We start from the raw sequence: 16,815 nt of genomic DNA on the forward strand, positions 1-16,815 counted from the left end.
TGATTTCTTGTTTCTACATCAGTTCCATTTCGTGGCAACTGTTGTTTAAATGATTATGAATTGTCCTGGCTTATTAATTCCCCAATATATATATATATATATATATATATATATATATATTTATATGTATATATATACACACACACACATACAATCATGGTTGTTGGACATTCTATCTACATATTGAACTCTATTTTTCTATATCAAATTTAATTCACTGCATGCATTTAGGATGGCTCTTAGCATGATGATATATCTCACACTTTGGTTGCTTAATTTGATAATCTGTGGTGGGTCTCAGTAATATCTTGTTTGGTGAAAAACCAATGGTAAAAACAACTAAGAAATTTCATATTTCAGAAACTGGCAGAACTGACAGGCAGTAGCATCTTCAGACATGATGCTGCACCAGGTTCAGCAGCAAGTAAACTCGGTATGGCAAGGCTAACAGAGATGAGTGGCGAGCCATAGCGGTATCTTCACCAATGGAAAAGGCTCCTTCATAAGACTATCTAGGTGGTGACACACCTTTTGATGGTAAGAGCAACATTGTGCTAGTTTGACTTCTCTGACATGCTTGTTTTGGACGTCTAACGGTCTCATGATTGTTTTGTGGAAGTTGCTTATTCAGACTGTTGAAGGAGCCCCTTTTGCCGTTGATGTTATGTTTGACATCATTCATACATAATATGCTAAGTGGCTTCGGTTTTGCCATTGACCTTTGAACTGTTCCTCTTCCTGGGACATCTAACAACTGATTGCAATAATTTCTATTTATGTAATCACTAAGTTGATTCTGCTACTATGACGTTGATATTCAAGGATGCCTCTGTCGTACAGTCATCATGGTGACGGGATGTAGAAATAGAAATGGGCATCACCAAAAGTGAACATGAAACCGGGAAAATGTAGGCAAAATTCGTCAATGATACAACTCTGTGGAGTCTCACAACTCAGCTTACTGGAGATCTTCAGTTTGGATAATTGATCTGACTCGGTAATCATTAGAATAGCCTCCAGTGTCTTATTCTTGTTATAAGAAAACTATGAAGCTGGAAGACTTATCCTTTGTGCTTTCTGATTCTATTCCCAAAACCAAGAACATCTTCAGATCTTTGTAGTGACAACCAACATTGATAAAAGTCAGGATGATGACTGTCAGACAAAGGGCCTCTCATTATGCTGGACCAATGTTGGATTCTATATTGACATTTCAACTGCCATTCCAAAGTTGTGCCATCAGAATAACTTAATTTATTTCTAGGATGAATTCAGGGACCAGTCCACATCCCAGGACCACCTTTTCTTTTTTCATGAATTACTCACGATCCTTAGTGAATCAATTCATTTAGTTGATTTCTTCTAGTCTTTTTATTTCTTCTGCTGTTAGTTGATTCATTTATAGTCATTTAGTTCATTAATTCAAGAACAAAAACAATGATAACTTGGGTCATCAGTATATGCGCACACTACTCTGTTGATCTCATGATCTGTTTCAACCATTTTGTGTACTTAATTTGCCATCAATTATTATCTGAGACCCTTCTTTTTCCTTTTAACAGGTGATGGTGTTTCTGTAGCAAAAGAAGAAGCAACATATATCCAAGGGACAAAAGTCATCGGATCGAACCAGTTCATATATTCTATTCTACAGTTCACTTCTGATTTGAGCTCCTCAGGCATTGCTATTAAGAGTGTTTCAAGTGCCACCTGATGGTACTATCAGTTTCCAAAGGCTTGATAAGAGCTGTGCTCTTTGATTCTTGGGTACCAGCCCAAAGCATTCCAAATAATACTTGCAAGTGTGCTGCAATGGACAAACTCAATGTGTTTTTAAGCTGTGAAATATCTCATAGAGTGGGCCAAGCATCAATTCCTAACATGGCGATACCATGCGCCAAAGAGCAAGCAATGATGAGACCAAGTCATTAGGTGACACTGGGATTAGGGTTTTGGCCATATGATTATTGCATCACCAAAGCAACTTTAGCTCTTGATCTTAAATAAACGTGTCATCATTTTTACTTGGGTTATTTGTGATTTATATGACTCTGTGTATTGACTATCGTCAGGGTGTATTTGGGTTATAATTGCACGATGTAAATCGAAAGAAACATGATTGGTTGGAATCCAAATCACTGTTTTTTCAAGAGAACATCAATTGATCCTATTTTTAACAATTGCATTTTTTTTAATATCTAAATAAATAAATATTTATTAAATTTAGTCTTAAGAATTTTTTTTTTTGTTTTTGTTTTGCAAGCTATGATAGTTTTAGCGATTCGATCCATAGAGAAGTGAGTCTTTCACAAATCAAGTCAACATGTATAACGTCAATAGACATTATAGACATTATGCCTCCATGAAGACGTTATAGCTAAAAACCATTAAATCCTAATCCAAGTAAGCTTAGCAAATAAATCAAGAATTAAAGGATCGGCTGAGATATCGATCGAGAGAGAGAGAGAGAGATATTTCAGCAGTCGACTCACAGATATTGTGCACAAAATATCTCGACTTCACCGGAAAGAACGCGTCTAAGAATAACCGCCCTCGTGTATCGCCAACGAGAAGGCGTAGAAAGCTGGGGTAACCTCACCGCCTCTCCTTCACTTTAAATCCGGTGCTCTCCTTTTACCTATCCGTCCCTCCCAATGCTCGGAAATAGCATATTTCACCCTATAAATCACTAAATATCTTAAATTTTCATAAGAGTTTGTAGGGGTATTTGTAACATTTAATATATATTTATTTATCTCCTTTACAGGGATTTTAAATGAATAAGTTCTCCCCAGGAAATGGTATGAAGCAATCCCCCACCCCCCCTTCTATCTCTCTCACTACTTCTCCTCCTACTCTCCCCCCCCACCCCCCCTTCTATCTCTCTCACTACTTCTCCTCCTACTCTTGTGTGCTCCAACCAACTCCTCGAATTCCTAATGCAATCCCCAATCCCATCCCAGCTTCCCTCTCCCGATCCCCCTCGCATCCATTGAATCTGACCGTTTACCTTCTGCGATCCTTTTCTTGATTTTTTTCTTCTTTTTTGGGTGAATTTTGTGGAAGATTTCTTTGCTTTTGAGTCGGAGGAGGAGGTGACGCTCGAGACGGAAGAGGCGAGAGAGGAATCCATGAAGATGGGGAAGCAGGAAGAGAGGGAGATGGAGATGCTGTTGGATGAAATCCCTCATGCCACGTCTCCCCATCTCCCTCATCCCCATCTCGGTCATCATCGCCTCTTCCATGGTGATGATGCTCTTGGCGTGCATGTGCCTGGTCTCGATGAGCTATCGCCAGTTCGTGGGTTTTATCCTGTCCATGGCTGTGGGCATGGGAGGGGGCCTGACCATGGTGACCGCCATGCACGCCTCTCGCCGCCGCCCCTCCCCTCGGAAGGATCGTTGGTGTTGGGCTTTCTCTCCCCTGCCGCCGATGAACTGGCTCGCCAGCATACGGGGCGGATGGTCGAACGATTAGGCTTGCTCGACAAACTTAGCGGTATGCATCTCGGAGTTGATCCGAAATTACCAATTGGTCGTCCGCTGATGCCGGCATCAGCATCCGAGAACAACCCGATCAACCCTTCTGTGCCTGAGACTAATTATACCGACGATACATTTCAGATTGGCGTTAATTGTCACTCAGTTATTCCCAACTCTCTGTTATTTGGTCTGGATAAGAATCCATGCTCGTCTCAATCGCAGCAGCAGCATTGCTATGCGGATGCTAATTTTTTCGAGCCATGGCTCGACAATTTCCCTTATGGAGCAACTGAATTGGGAACTGATGGTGTCCTTGGACGAACTCCTCACTGCAGGGCTAATCTTGGCGGGGGTTTTGTTTCCCGTATTAATCAACCTTATCCAGTTTCTAATATGTTCTTGCAGTCGGAGAAGATTAGAATAGATTCCAGTTGGAATAGGAACACTTTAAATGCCTCGAGGTTACCTGACTTTTCAGTGTCAAATGGATGCATCGAAACACCCTCTGCTACTCTTGAGGTTCAGCCAGGAAGAATCCTGAGAAACCCTGAGGTGTTTGGATCCGATGACAGTTTAATTATAGAGGGTAAGGAGCTCCATTGCATGAGGTGCCCATTGAATTATCCCCTGAAGGGGACTAAACTATCGCAGTTTGATGGACTCCTGTATGCACGAGGAGTCTCGGTGAAGCTACCGAATTTTCTGCCAAAGTATGACAATGTGATGGATGTCAAAGGATGTATGTACTTTGTTGCAAAGCACCAGCATGGGTGTCGGTTTTTGCAGCAGAAGCTTGATGAAGGGAAGCATGTGGTAGATGTGATTTTTAATGGGGTCATCAATCATGCCAGTGAGCTCATGATCGATCCTTTTGGGAACTATCTCATGCAGAAGCTACTTGAATTATGCAGTGAAGAACAACTGATGCAGATCCTCCTAGTGTTGAAGGATCCAGATAACCTCATCAGAATCTCCCTGAACGTTCATGGGTGAGTAGAAGTTTGCTCATTGCCTACGAATATCAACTTATTCTGCTGAAGCTTATTTTAGCCCTTGCAGGTTCAGTTAAATAAGTTTTCTAATGCTTAGACATTTGGGGTCATACTTCCAATAACATGATTTAGATTTATTCTCAGGACGAGGGCTGTGCAGAAGTTAATAGATACCCTCAAAACTAAGAAGCAAATTGCACTGGTTATATCAGCCATACAACCTGGGTTTTTAGATCTCATCAAGGACTTGAATGGCAGCCATGTGCTCCAACGCTGCTTGGAATCTTTTACACCTGAAGACAATAAGGTATTGGTTTCTTAGCAGAGGAAAATATGTTATGGTGAATCACCTTCAACTTTTCTAATTTCATGCTGTTATGCTAGCTTAGTTTTGAGGTTGAGATTGCCTGTCAGCGTGTTTAGTTCATTGCTAAGCCTATTTTGTATTTCTTCTGAATTCTTCAAGAATTTATGTTTTTGTTAATTAATGTCCCATCTTCATTCACCATTCTGTTCAAACAATTCTTGCTGTTAAATTTAACATGAAAACCCCTTAAGCATGACATCTGAAGCTAACAGTGTAATTAGTTTATACCATGTACGGTCGCCGAATGCTTCATTCTGTGTTTTCTGATGCGGCTATTATCTTTGTACAATGCTTAGGGAGTCAAATGATTTTGTGCCAAATGAATGTGGTTAGATACCGGTGCCTTAAATTTTCCTTTGTATGAAATTGTAGCCTATATGCTGTTTGTGGTTTCCTTTCTTTAAAGTTATTGTCATTGTACTTAAATTACTGGCACTTACCGAAACATCATGACATGGAATAGGTAAGGAACAGGGAAGGTAAGGTACGGCCTAAACTAATGCTGGAATACCTATGACTTGTTATCCATGCACAAACAAAAATGCTTGCCTAATTTCACAGATCCGGTGAAAGAACCTCTAAAATGGCTGATGAGAAGTACAACAAGAAGCAGTGATAGTGTTTTAGTTTGCAGTTGAGAGCTGGTATCATGAAGGAAATAGTTGTCACTTGTATATAAGTACAGTTCAGATTCAGATCTGATAGTTCCATGAAACCTCCCAGATGATTCCAATGCACTCTTTGAAGTAGCAGGCGTTACTGATTCTGAGAAATGGTTCTTTGACGGTATTCTATTTATCCATGACTTAGGACAAGGGTGTGCCTTTCTAGGTGTCTGCTCACAACCTCCTTGATTAAATTTGTACAGCTTCTGCATCTGAATTACTGAGCAGAAATATAAACATTATATGACTTCTCAATGTGCAAGCAAATACTAACTATTAATGGCAGTTTTTCTAATATACATGAATCATTGGAGATGCTAGGAAAATCTGATAATTATGTTCCAATTAGTTATTATAGGGCAAATGTTGCTTTTTTGTTAGCTGGTGTAGGATGGATTAGCTTATGGTCATAGTGCAGCCAGAACTGAATTTACAAATAAGTTTTCTGTTTTGATGTTATCTCAGAGTATATGGTTGTATTTGCAGGGAACTTTTGTTTTTCTTTTTAATGTTTGCTTGAAATATTTACAGAATCCTATCTTTGGATGCTAGTTGTGGGAAGTCTTACTTCCTAAACAGTTTAATTTAGAGAAGTGAGTTGGAATTTGAGCTTGTGAATCAAATATTTGATTTCAATTAAAATTCTGATCAATAAGATTTTGGGTTTAGAAAGTATATCAGCAAAGGGCCATACAACTACATTAATTGGTCAAATTTGAATTAAAATTGAAATTGCAGTTGGTTGTTGGCATTGATACATCTCCACTTTGCTTTCTCGCTTTCACTCCTTTATTATTTCTCTGCATTTGTTATACTGTGTTGTCATCATTAGTGTTATGCTATTATCAGAAGAAACAAAATTACAAATTTGTTTTCACTTGCTCCTACAGTTTCTATAATTATCTTTCCGATTCACTAACTTTGCATGGCATGCTATACTGACAGTTAATTTTTGATGCTGCGGCAAAGCATTGTGTTGATATTGCTACTCATCGACATGGATGTTGTGTGTTGCAAAAATGCATAGCCCATTCTACTGGAGAAAATCACGCAAAGTTGATTGCAGAAATTTCTGCTAATGGTTATGAACTTGCTCAAGATCCGTTTGGGTAATTATTTGATTGCTAAATTGCAGCATCTATTTTTCTGTTGAAACATGTAAGACCTATGTGAAGTTATAGTAACATCTTACTTTTTTTGAAAAAAAATAATATATGCACATTTCATTTCTATTATCATTTATATCTTTGTAGGCTCAAAGGATTGGAGAGAGTCAATTTTTTCAGCACCCATTTGGTGCATCTATTTGATAATTGAATTTGTCTTGACTACCTGGCATTTACTAGATACATGACTGCTTTATCAATTCTAGTAGGTATATTTAAGCATCAATCATATTGAACCACCAATCTAGATTGAAACCTGATGTACCTGATATCTTTTAGTCTGAATTATGTTGTTTCTTTAGTCATAACTATTTAGGTTTTGCAAGCATATTCTATGAAGAGTGAGTCACAACAACCACTATATAATGCCCATATAGTGGCAGTATCTGCCATCACCACTTTCGGTTTCATTATTTTGCTGTTAACAACATGTGAATTCCCAAGTTATTCTTGTATTTACTGTTCATGAACTAACATGCCTATGGACATTAATGATATTTTCGAAAATAGTTGAGCATGCAGACTATAAATGTTTATCTTGAGTTTTACATGTAGCTTTTAGATTACTTATCCTTATGTTGATCAGTCAAATGAACCACATGTTAATCAATTGGACTTTGAGAAAACTATGAATACGTAGTCTCTGTTTATCCAAACTTGACAAACAAATTAGCTGTTTTTGAGTATCTCAAGTATCTTTAGATATCTAAATGAATCTATGGAATATTCTTCCTCAATACTCACTTCAAGTAACAGCAATCCAGAATTGCAATTGACTTGTTGAACCCATTTTGTTTTTTCTTTGTTTAAAATTCTTAAATGATCCTTTAGTATTGTTTACTTATTCTTGGATTGCATAGAAGGTTATTCAAATATTAAATTTTTCTGTGGCTGTTGTTTCTGCAAACTTATCTCTTTTTTGTTCCAGAAATTATGTTGTCCAGTATATACTAGATCTGAAGAACTCCTTGGCAATTGGAAACTTGGCATCTCAGTTTGAAGGGAAGTATGTACAGCTCTCCGTACAGAAATTTAGCAGTAACGTGGTGGAAAAATGCTTGAAGATTTTGGGTGAAGATGATCGAGCTACTATAATATTGGAATTGATTTCAGTCTCACACTTTGAGCAATTATTGCAAGACCCTTACGCAAACTATGTTATCAAATCTGCTCTTCTAAATTCCAAGGTTCCTATGCCTAATCAATTTAGCAATAATTGGTTTATCCCTTCTCTCATCGTCTCATATATATATACCGATGCAGGGCCCTGTCCGTGCTGCACTAGTAAAAGCTATGCTTCCTCATGAAGCAGCCCTGAGAACCAACCCTTACTGCAAGCGAATCTTTTCACGGGCTCTATTGAAGAAGTGATGTAAATTCTGAAGTTGGCGGATCTTTGTTGTTGTCCATCAATAGAACCCACCTGTCATGGAGTTTCAATTGTAAGTGTGTAGTTTCTTATTTATCAAGTTGTAAGAGTTGTAAAAGTAACAGTTTTGCCTTTGGATGATGCTCTCGACAATATATCCTCTCTAATATTTTGCTGTCATGTCTCACAGGCTAAATCACCCTTACAGCTTGGTTATTATATAGTGTAAAGGAAACGATGTATGTTGTTGTTATTTTCATTTCACAGTGCAGGACTAAACGGCTGCGCCACCCTAATATAGTGAGTTGTATGTATGTTGTTGTTTTTCTTCTTATGTCAAAATTGCTCTGATAATAAATATTCCATCCAACTTGTGGTACTCGGTTGCATGACACTCTTATAATGTTGTTTACATTTATCTATTCCCTGGCCTGTTGATGTGAATTGGTCTTGGAATTTTATGCAGTTGGATTGTTCGTGTCTTGTCGGATCGATTTCTCAGATGCTGTTTCGCTCTTGTGAGTATATGTGACATCTGAAGTCTCATTGATTTCTTCAAGTGCTTAGGTGATTTACTGATGTGTTCGTCTCTTCCATTTCAGATCACGAAAGCTAGTTGCCTTGGCATAACAATATCCCAAGCAAAACACATCAAATCAATACAGAACACGCGTTTTCTATACGTGCAATCGATCATTATGTTTGATGGACCGATGAACCGACTCGAAAACATCAGTTTGCAGGGTTGGCCCGCCCCCCCACAGGAGATTCTCACGAGCTGAGCTGAGCTGAGATGAGCTCAGGTAAGAGAAAAGGCTTTTGCTGATCCCTTCCAATTCATGTGGATTCAATTCTACATACATATTTCCTCCCGTTTTACCCTCTAACCCCTCCCATCCTCACATCTCGATCAGCCATAGCCATAATGGCTGGCGATCTCATGGCTGAGGGTGAATCGCGAAAATTGTGAGTTGGAGAGGATCCCAACTCCTTCCCACCTCGTAAACGCTCGTCCTCGCGCCATTTGTCATGCTGTCAATACGGCACGGAGAAGGAAAGTCCCTCCCTGCCTGTAAGCCGGACGCGCGGCACGCGTCCCCGTTCCCACGTTCCTACTACTGCTTGCTGCAGGTGGGTCCCACTAGGCGACTTCGTCGCCACGTAGAATGGATGAGATCCAATGAAATAAAATACATGAATAGGTCGGTGAGGACCTCCATGAAACCAAAAAAACGATCGCGTGAATAGGTCGGTCGGTGAGCACCTCCAATCTGTGTAGCATATTGTGATTCGTGATCTGCATGTCTTTCACATTTGCTTGTGATTTCTGTTCTCGTGTGTCAAGTAGATTTTCCTCGTGAATCTTCTTCTTCTTCTTCTTCTCCTCTATAGTGATCTTTTAAATTCCCAATGTGTTTTGTGATTTCTTGTGATTCTTCATTTCATCTGAGACGATCTTTCATTTTCGCACATGATTTGGATATCGTCATGTGAGTAGTTATTGATCATGGATGATCCTTTTGTAATTCTTGTCTTCCTCGACAGTGATCTTTAATTTCAGCTTGTAATCTCTGATCTTATGTTGCGATTATATCTTTAACTTTGACTGTCATTTGTGATCTCATGATTTTAACTAAGGATTTCATATGATTCTTAATTAAATGTGTTTCTTTTGCACCTGATTTCTGTCTCCTATTGCTAGTACAACATGATCATTTACGATTTCTTATGACTCTTGACCTCCTTTACAGTAATCTCTAATTTCTATTCTGAATTTTGTTTGGTCTTGTGTTTGTGAGTAGATCGTTGTTAACTTATGATTTTTGATTTCATATTATGAAATTAAAATATTTTATTATCCTTGTCTCGCTTGCTTGACTTAGTTGAATTACTTAAATAAAACTCCTTCGTGATAGTTGTCCATAAAGAGTTAATCCAAGTGTAACCTTGCATAGGTACCAAAGGATCAAGTAAAATAAAAAGTTACAACATATAAATGATGGTCACATATAACACAATGGTGATTTTTAACTTTCGATCTCATATTTCAAATCTTAATTATGTAGGGTTTTCCTTTATAGTAACTTTCACTACATAAAACTCTAGGTGACCACCTTGAGAAGGCTCCCGAGAGCTTGAAGACTATCTTGGGCAAGCCTCTCCTCTAGTACCTAAGATGACTATCTCATGAAATAAGGACTTCCTTAAAGAGAGATGCTTCTCGCATTTGAGGTGTCCTCAAGGAGTTACTTCCTTAGGATGTCTATATCTATCAAGGCATCCAAAGGATTATGTCCTTATCAAAGAGTTACTTCCTTGGGATGTTCATATCGATCAAGAGTTCCACTTTAGTTTTACCTTAGAAGCTCCACGTTAGCTCTTTAACATTTACTTGATAGTAAATTCTAATTTAATTCAACCAACTTCTCTATCGGGTTTCGACATAACCATGTCGCATCACACTCAATAATCTAACTTTAGAGATAACATGATATTAACTTGAAACATAATTAATGGTAGGAGTACATAGGAACATAATTAAAATATGTTCAGATGATATAGAAAAATAAATAAAGTTTCAATTTAATTTGTAGAAACAACAAATATCTATCTTGAAATAATAATAAAAATAACAAAATCAAAAGAGTATGCACAAAGATATCCACCTCAAACAAACGAACAAGTGCGGGATGGGGAACAACAGAGATGCTACAATCAAGAGAACCCTCATTGTATAACGTCATTGCAAAACCTTCATAGGTGAACACAAGAATTCTTAGCCCCTAGTTAATGAACAAGCACTTAAACCTGGTTATATCTTCAGCACGAGCAGCCTCCAGATTGCTGCTGAGTCTCTGGTGAACTGACAGTGGGCTTCAAATTGACATCAACCATGTCCTCCTGTTTCGCAGAAGCGAGTGTCTCCATCCCCGGAAGGGATGCAGCAATCTTGCGGAACAATGGCTGCAATGTTCAAGTATCTCTTCCGGTTGAGAAATAAAGGTGCTAAACGTGCAAAAATAGCACTTGATGCCTTACAATGTGCTTACCTTGATGTTGAAGCCAGCCTTTGCACTAGTTTCGATGAACATTACTCCGAATTCACGAGCTTTTGCTTCTCCTTCTTCTGTCGAGACTTGTCTGCAACCAAGAAAGAAAGAGAAAGTGACAAAGACGCAGAATTATTTGCTTGCGAAATTGAGAATGGTAGGAACAACTAAATACATGACAACAAACTTCCTTCTCCACATAAACAATTACCGACTCCATGCATTCGTATCCAAATGCACCAGAATGTGGAGTGAGTAAAAATAAGATTGGCTAAGTAGTTTCACAAGCACCTAACTACCGTGTATAGAAATACTCAAAGGGACTTCTCAATCATCAGTCATAAAAGAACTGATGTACAGATTGCCTAGCATTCATGAAAGCAATCAACTATAACTAGTGAATATACAGGAAGACCTATTGGGCATCGTATGGAAGCACTTGTGACCTTTTGTCAACAAGATCCGTCTTATTTCCAACAAGAACTATGATAACATCACCGCCTCGTTCTGTATGCACTTCCTCGATCCACTTTGAAGTGCTTAAAAATGATTGCCGATCTGCAAAGAAAATGGAGCATATTAATAGACAGTTACTCTTACTATAGATACAACTAGTATTTTAGAAAGGCATACAAACTGAGGGAAAAAATACTCTCATTTTAATGGAAACATATGATCATTTCAGTAGTGATGATACTCAATCAGCATGAAATTTAATCAGAGGCTCAGAGAATTTTTTATTTGTGTATCCTACAACGGGGTCACTTACCTCTCACTTTTTACCACCAGGTGATTCTTAATATACAGAGTAAGAGAGATCTAACTAATTCCACATATGCTTTTAGCACCAGGTGATTCTTTCATGCAAGCAGACTCTTTAGGAAAAGGATGTAAAAAGGTGTAGTTAATGTAGAGGAGGGAAATGTGAATTATTTCAATTATATTAACATGATAATATGGCAGCCACCTGGTAATGTCCTATGCATCATCAGGTCAAGATAATTAAGCAGCGTGTTGCTCTTTGGTAAGCTAAACTAGAACATATATGAATGTTCAAAGTGCAATATACATAAATTTGCAATAGCTAAAGGTATAAAGGATAAGGCATTGTTAGTGACAAATAATGCTACCTTTTCTGAGTGATTTAGGAGTACTAAGGCTCTCACCCTCGTATATTAGTACCATATGGGTTTTTTTTTGGTCTTTTATTACTACAGGAAACATTTTGATAGCACTAAACCTGTGTTTTTTTTTATGACCAAGTAGTCAAACTCTGAAGGTGACGTTAACAGGGATAGGAAAAATGAAAGTTATCAGATTAAAATATGCAATAAGATTCATCTGACAATTACAACTTGCAATTAGACTAGATTAGGACAAGCATGATATCCTAGTAATCACTCGATTTCTTACTTAATCTGGCTAATGCTATAACATGTTATTCCTTTCAAATCTATGTACAACACCATATTTTACCTGAAAATTTCAAGTCAATACCAGAAAACCAGTACTTACTAGATACATCATAAACGATAACTGCAACAGAGGAGTCTCTAATGTAGCTTGGAATAAGGCTTCTAAATCTCTCCTGTCCTGCAGTGTCCCTACCAATTATGTAAGAAATATGCGTTGAATAAGCCATCAGTTTATGTTCAAGAGTCGGAGATGCAGAAACTAATATGCAATTGAAGGTCAAATTAACCCGAGGCTCTTTTCGAAAAACTGGACATTCAGTAAATAACTTCCAGTAAGCTAAACTATTTTATTCAACGTGAGAAAACAAATTTGATTTGTATTCTTAAATTAAGACAATAGCGGCATATCATAGTTCCCTTGGATGTTTGTGATCACATCAAGCCACGTGCTAACAAAGAACTACATTGCATAGGAGAAGGATATCGAAAGCTTGTGTTAGAAAGCTACAAGCTACATACTAGGGACTGAAGACCTGGGAAAATCACAGAGAATTTGTTCCATAGCACTTGGTATAAGCAACCATGTTACCTCTAAAGGAACCATGCTCCACTAGTTTTTGTACTGACTTTGACAAGATGAGTGAATCAAATCATGCAAAAGATAAACAACGCTTAACAAGGAAAATGTTGGATACAAAAAGTTTTAAAGAAACACGAAGGACATGGTTCATATGACCTTTAGTAGAAAAAAAATGAAGATGTAGAATACGGGAACTGTCAGGATTTCATTTTCCTTATAGTAAAATTTTGGCAGCAAAAAATAGATTTTTTTTAATTTTCTATTTGTATTTCAAATTTTCATGAGTAGCTCAGTAATTACAATTGTATTGGCAAATGTGACTCGTGCAACTCAAACATGTGATGTTAACTTTTCAGTAACTTTATCAAAGATAAGTTGTCACCAAAGAAATAGAAAGAGAACCGAACACGTTACCAGAGCTGCAGACGAACTGTACGGTCTTCAAGGTACATTGTTTTTGATAGAAAATCAATGCCGATGGTGGCCTGTAAGAAAATGCATGTTAGAAATTTGACCACAGAATAGTTTGGGATGCAGCTTAATGCCTGGAATAGCTCCATGTTCCTGACCCCAGGACCAAGTTCCCGACCACAGAATAGTTTTGCTGCTGACCCCAAGACCTTACGGCTTAGTTTGCACAAACGATTTAGCTTTCACAAAAATGTTTTTATATCCAATAGTTGTCAAACACCGGTGCTGCTTAAAAACAGCATATAATGACCCCATCTTTCAAGATCCTTCTCGGAGAATGGGCAGAAATATCTAACTTCCCAAGTGATTAAACTAGTTGTTTGACCAATTGGTTGTTAATACCATCTGTCTAGCTTCTAGACTTCCGCAGTAAGAATTGCCATGATTACATCTGTGATATATAATTTCTAATGCACTATAAGCAGGCAATATATCTTCTCAACAAATTGAGGAAATAATAGAACAGAAATAACAACATATTTTTCTCCAGAGTGAAGGGTAATTAATATATACTTGCTAATGTAAAGCCTAAATGACTGTCAGCCTTCACGCATCAGAAGGTGGAAGCACCATGCAGTTACTTTCCATCCGAATAATCTGAGCATGAGTATAATCTCTCCAAGAAAACTTGTTTATTGGGATTAAATTCACTACTAAATATAAAGCATGGGGTACCTTTAATTTCTCCACTAATAAGAATTATAGTTACTTTGAAGGTGTTGACTAGAATAATTGGTAAAGATTTTGACAGATAATTATAAAGTTTTGAGCTTGAATCCCATTTTCATTATTTACTTTTTTGCAAAAAAAAAGAATTATAGTTGCTTTCATTTGATAGTGAGACTTGGGACTTGAGAACTTCTTGAGCATTAATTATTACTCTGATCATACATGAACAATTGCATCTAAAGAAGTTTAATTTGCTAAAGTTTATTGCTGGGTCAGTCCACGTATGCCAGGTTGATACATGTATAAATCTAATAAATCTTGTTTTGAATGGTCATGTGATCAACACTAATTTGGTAAAGGACACAAACCAAAAAGGCAATTACACTTCAAATATCTGTTTCCATCATCTAAAATAGCGAATATATAGGATGTATAAAATAAGTCCTATTATTTTCCCTGATAGAAATATTCAAAAGGTTTACAAAAGCGACAAATGATTCTCTTTATATGTAATGCATCTGCTAATATGCTTCCTTTTTACTGAATGGAAACAACATTGCAAGTCATTAATAGTTAGAATTAGGTGTCTTTCCGTGTGATCATTTTGCTTTACTTGTGTATCTGATTTGGGATACCGGACTCATTGCAGATATTCCTAGATAATATTTGCTTACCAGATCAAGAAAGCTTAGCACTCAAAATCAAGTTGCATCACAGTAAAGGCGTAAATGGACAAATCTATGAATCATATAGATCAAGATGTGTAAAAAGAAAATGTGTTTCAATCCATAATGCTAAGACTAAATGAGAAGTAAACATTATGACTAGAAAGTAGAAGAAAAAATTCTCCCTTTCGATCTTCCATCGGGAATTCCATTACTGAGACAATCCAGGTTCACAGTGCTCCGATGTGATGCTTTCTGGTTAGGTCATGCATGCTCAGAAATGTAACAGCAACCTCCAATATTTAAAGGAAAGCAAAAGCCCATTTGACACAATCAACCATAAGGACCAGCCCATGATTCGTCAACCTCCAACAGAAAATCAAATTAGGTTTTCAGTCAAGCACAATTGCTAGCCGAATCCCTCTATCGATCAAAATCCCAATCTAGACACCCGGAAAACACAGGATGTATCCACTCACCAAAATAACAGATCAAAGACAAACCTCTTTCAAAGACCACGAATCAGAGACCCCAGCAAGTAAGGGTAAGACATGAAAGCATATGGACTGAAGAGGAGACGAGGATGTTTATGGACCTGATAAGTGGTGTCGAACTTGTCGTACATGAACCGAGTGATGATGCTGGTCTTCCCCACCGACTGGTCCCCCAAGAACACCAACTTGTATTTCGCCAGAGCCGAGACCACCGCCATTAGGGCCTTCTCCACTTCTTCCTCTTCTCCTCTCTCTTTCTCTCTCGATCGATCGATAGAACTCAGATGGGGAAGAAGCGAAGGGGAAAGAAAGGTCGTTTACTCTTCGAAGGGAGAGAACTTGACGAACCAGTAACCGTCAACTCGGGATCACATTATTCTTCGAGAACAGCACAACACCAAAATGATCCGCATATGATATGCCAAGTGAGGTAACAAATACGTGGAATGTTTTGATTGGTCCTGTCATGTGTTCGGTAATCCCACCAGTACTGTAGCGATTTCAGGTCAACAAACCAAGTCCCACTACGTCACGTGAGAATCACGTGGGTGACGGTGTGCACCCAACCCGGTCCAAACCGGAACTAAAGGTTTGTGAGTCCAATCAATTGACCGAGTTAATGTCGAATTCGCATTTATCGACGAGCTGAAGTACATATTTAGTGCACTTCATGTTCGAGCTTCTATTACCTTCCCTTGATATACCTTCAAACTACTATCTGAGTCCCAACATCGGAGCTCCACAAAGGATGTGACATGGAAATTACAGGGACGTGAAGGATTCATATAAGAGAGATCTGTATACATGCACATCCAATTACGTTAAAGATGCGTGGGTCCTTCGGGGTTCATCCTCATCCAGGAACACTTAAATTGGATCTTAATTGAGAGGGATGAGTGATGCGACTTCGGTGAGTAGTTAGCGGGTTTTAAACCCATCTAGCCATTAACACGTCATACTTTAAACCCGTTACCAGCGCCCATGCAAATAAGCGGGAGGGTGCAGAATGTGGGTCTTCGGAAACGAAGTCGCGGTGTCGAATACCCGCCCCGGATCAACCACCATGCAGCTGTCGGGAGTGGAAGCCCACGGGCCGGACGGTGTGGCGGAGGATCTGATGCAAAACCCCTCGCGAAGCCCCGCTGTCCTACGTGACCACATCATCGTTCTACGATCAGCTATTGGACACGTGGTAAAGATCAGTTCGAATTGCATGTGAAGATATTATCTTTAGTAGCATGGGATCCTTGTGGGAGGGGAGCGCGGGGCAGTTGGCTCGCTTTGAAGGACGAAGAAAGCGACGCATTCTTTCCGCACACACCTCCCACCCACCCACAATGGGCACCCAAACCCCCTCCTCACGCCCTTCGTGCTCTCTCTCCTCTCCTCGCCATACCTCACTCGCCTCCTCTTCCTCCTCCTCTCCTTCT

At 38.6% G+C, this 16,815-nt stretch overlaps 2 protein-coding genes across 5 annotated transcripts; one reads left to right on the forward strand and one right to left on the reverse strand.

Annotated features, from left to right (window-relative positions):
• Positions 1-2,868: 2,868 nt before the first annotated feature.
• Positions 2,869-8,753, forward strand: LOC135632006 (putative pumilio homolog 8, chloroplastic). 4 transcript variants are annotated; one of them, XR_010494576.1, is made up of 8 exons: positions 2,869-4,471; positions 4,619-4,781; positions 6,452-6,615; positions 7,601-7,859; positions 7,936-8,114; positions 8,232-8,348; positions 8,508-8,559; positions 8,644-8,753. XR_010494576.1 is itself a non-coding variant. In XM_065140247.1 (5 exons), the coding sequence occupies exons 1-5, from the start codon at positions 3,132-3,134 to the stop codon at positions 8,041-8,043; spliced, it is 2,034 nt and encodes a 677-aa protein (XP_064996319.1). In that variant the 5' UTR covers positions 2,869-3,131; the 3' UTR covers positions 8,044-8,221. The 4 variants fall into 4 exon arrangements, 2 of the variants coding, with proteins under 2 accessions (XP_064996319.1, XP_064996320.1); XR_010494575.1 differs by having other exon boundaries at positions 8,232-8,341; XM_065140247.1 differs by lacking the exons at positions 8,232-8,348; positions 8,508-8,559; positions 8,644-8,753 and having other exon boundaries at positions 7,936-8,221.
• Positions 8,754-10,600: 1,847 nt separating this feature from the next.
• Positions 10,601-15,724, reverse strand: LOC103976707 (ras-related protein RABH1e). Its single transcript, XM_009392011.3, has 6 exons — positions 15,487-15,724; positions 13,501-13,571; positions 12,607-12,695; positions 11,538-11,649; positions 11,092-11,182; positions 10,601-11,005 (listed from the first exon to the last, which is right to left on the reverse strand). The coding sequence occupies exons 1-6, from the start codon at positions 15,601-15,603 to the stop codon at positions 10,862-10,864; spliced, it is 624 nt and encodes a 207-aa protein (XP_009390286.2). The 5' UTR covers positions 15,604-15,724; the 3' UTR covers positions 10,601-10,861.
• Between the last annotated feature and the right edge of the window lie 1,091 nt (positions 15,725-16,815).

Source organism: Musa acuminata, chromosome BXJ3-2 (genome assembly GCF_036884655.1).
Source record: "Musa acuminata AAA Group cultivar baxijiao chromosome BXJ3-2, Cavendish_Baxijiao_AAA, whole genome shotgun sequence".
NCBI classification, from domain to species: Eukaryota; Viridiplantae; Streptophyta; class Magnoliopsida; order Zingiberales; family Musaceae; genus Musa; species Musa acuminata.

What these genes read in the sequence shown, in the direction of transcription:
- LOC103976707 (XM_009392011.3), bottom strand. Translation starts at nt 15,603, where the DNA reads ATGGCGGTGGTCTCGGCTCTGGCGAAATACAAGTTGGTGTTCTTGGGG. An exon ending in AGTTCGACACCACTTATCAG is followed by an intron (nt 13,572 to 15,486) that starts GTCCATAAACAT and finishes ATTTTCTTACAG; the next exon opens with GCCACCATCGGCATTGATTT. An exon ending in ACGGATCTTGTTGACAAAAG is followed by an intron (nt 11,183 to 11,537) that starts GTCACAAGTGCT and finishes TCTTGGTTGCAG; the next exon opens with ACAAGTCTCGACAGAAGAAG.
- LOC135632006 (XM_065140247.1), top strand. Translation starts at nt 3,132, where the DNA reads ATGAAGATGGGGAAGCAGGAAGAGAGGGAGATGGAGATGCTGTTGGAT. An exon ending in TTACACCTGAAGACAATAAG is followed by an intron (nt 4,782 to 6,451) that starts GTATTGGTTTCT and finishes CTATACTGACAG; the next exon opens with TTAATTTTTGATGCTGCGGC. An exon ending in CTGCTCTTCTAAATTCCAAG is followed by an intron (nt 7,860 to 7,935) that starts GTTCCTATGCCT and finishes ATACCGATGCAG; the next exon opens with GGCCCTGTCCGTGCTGCACT.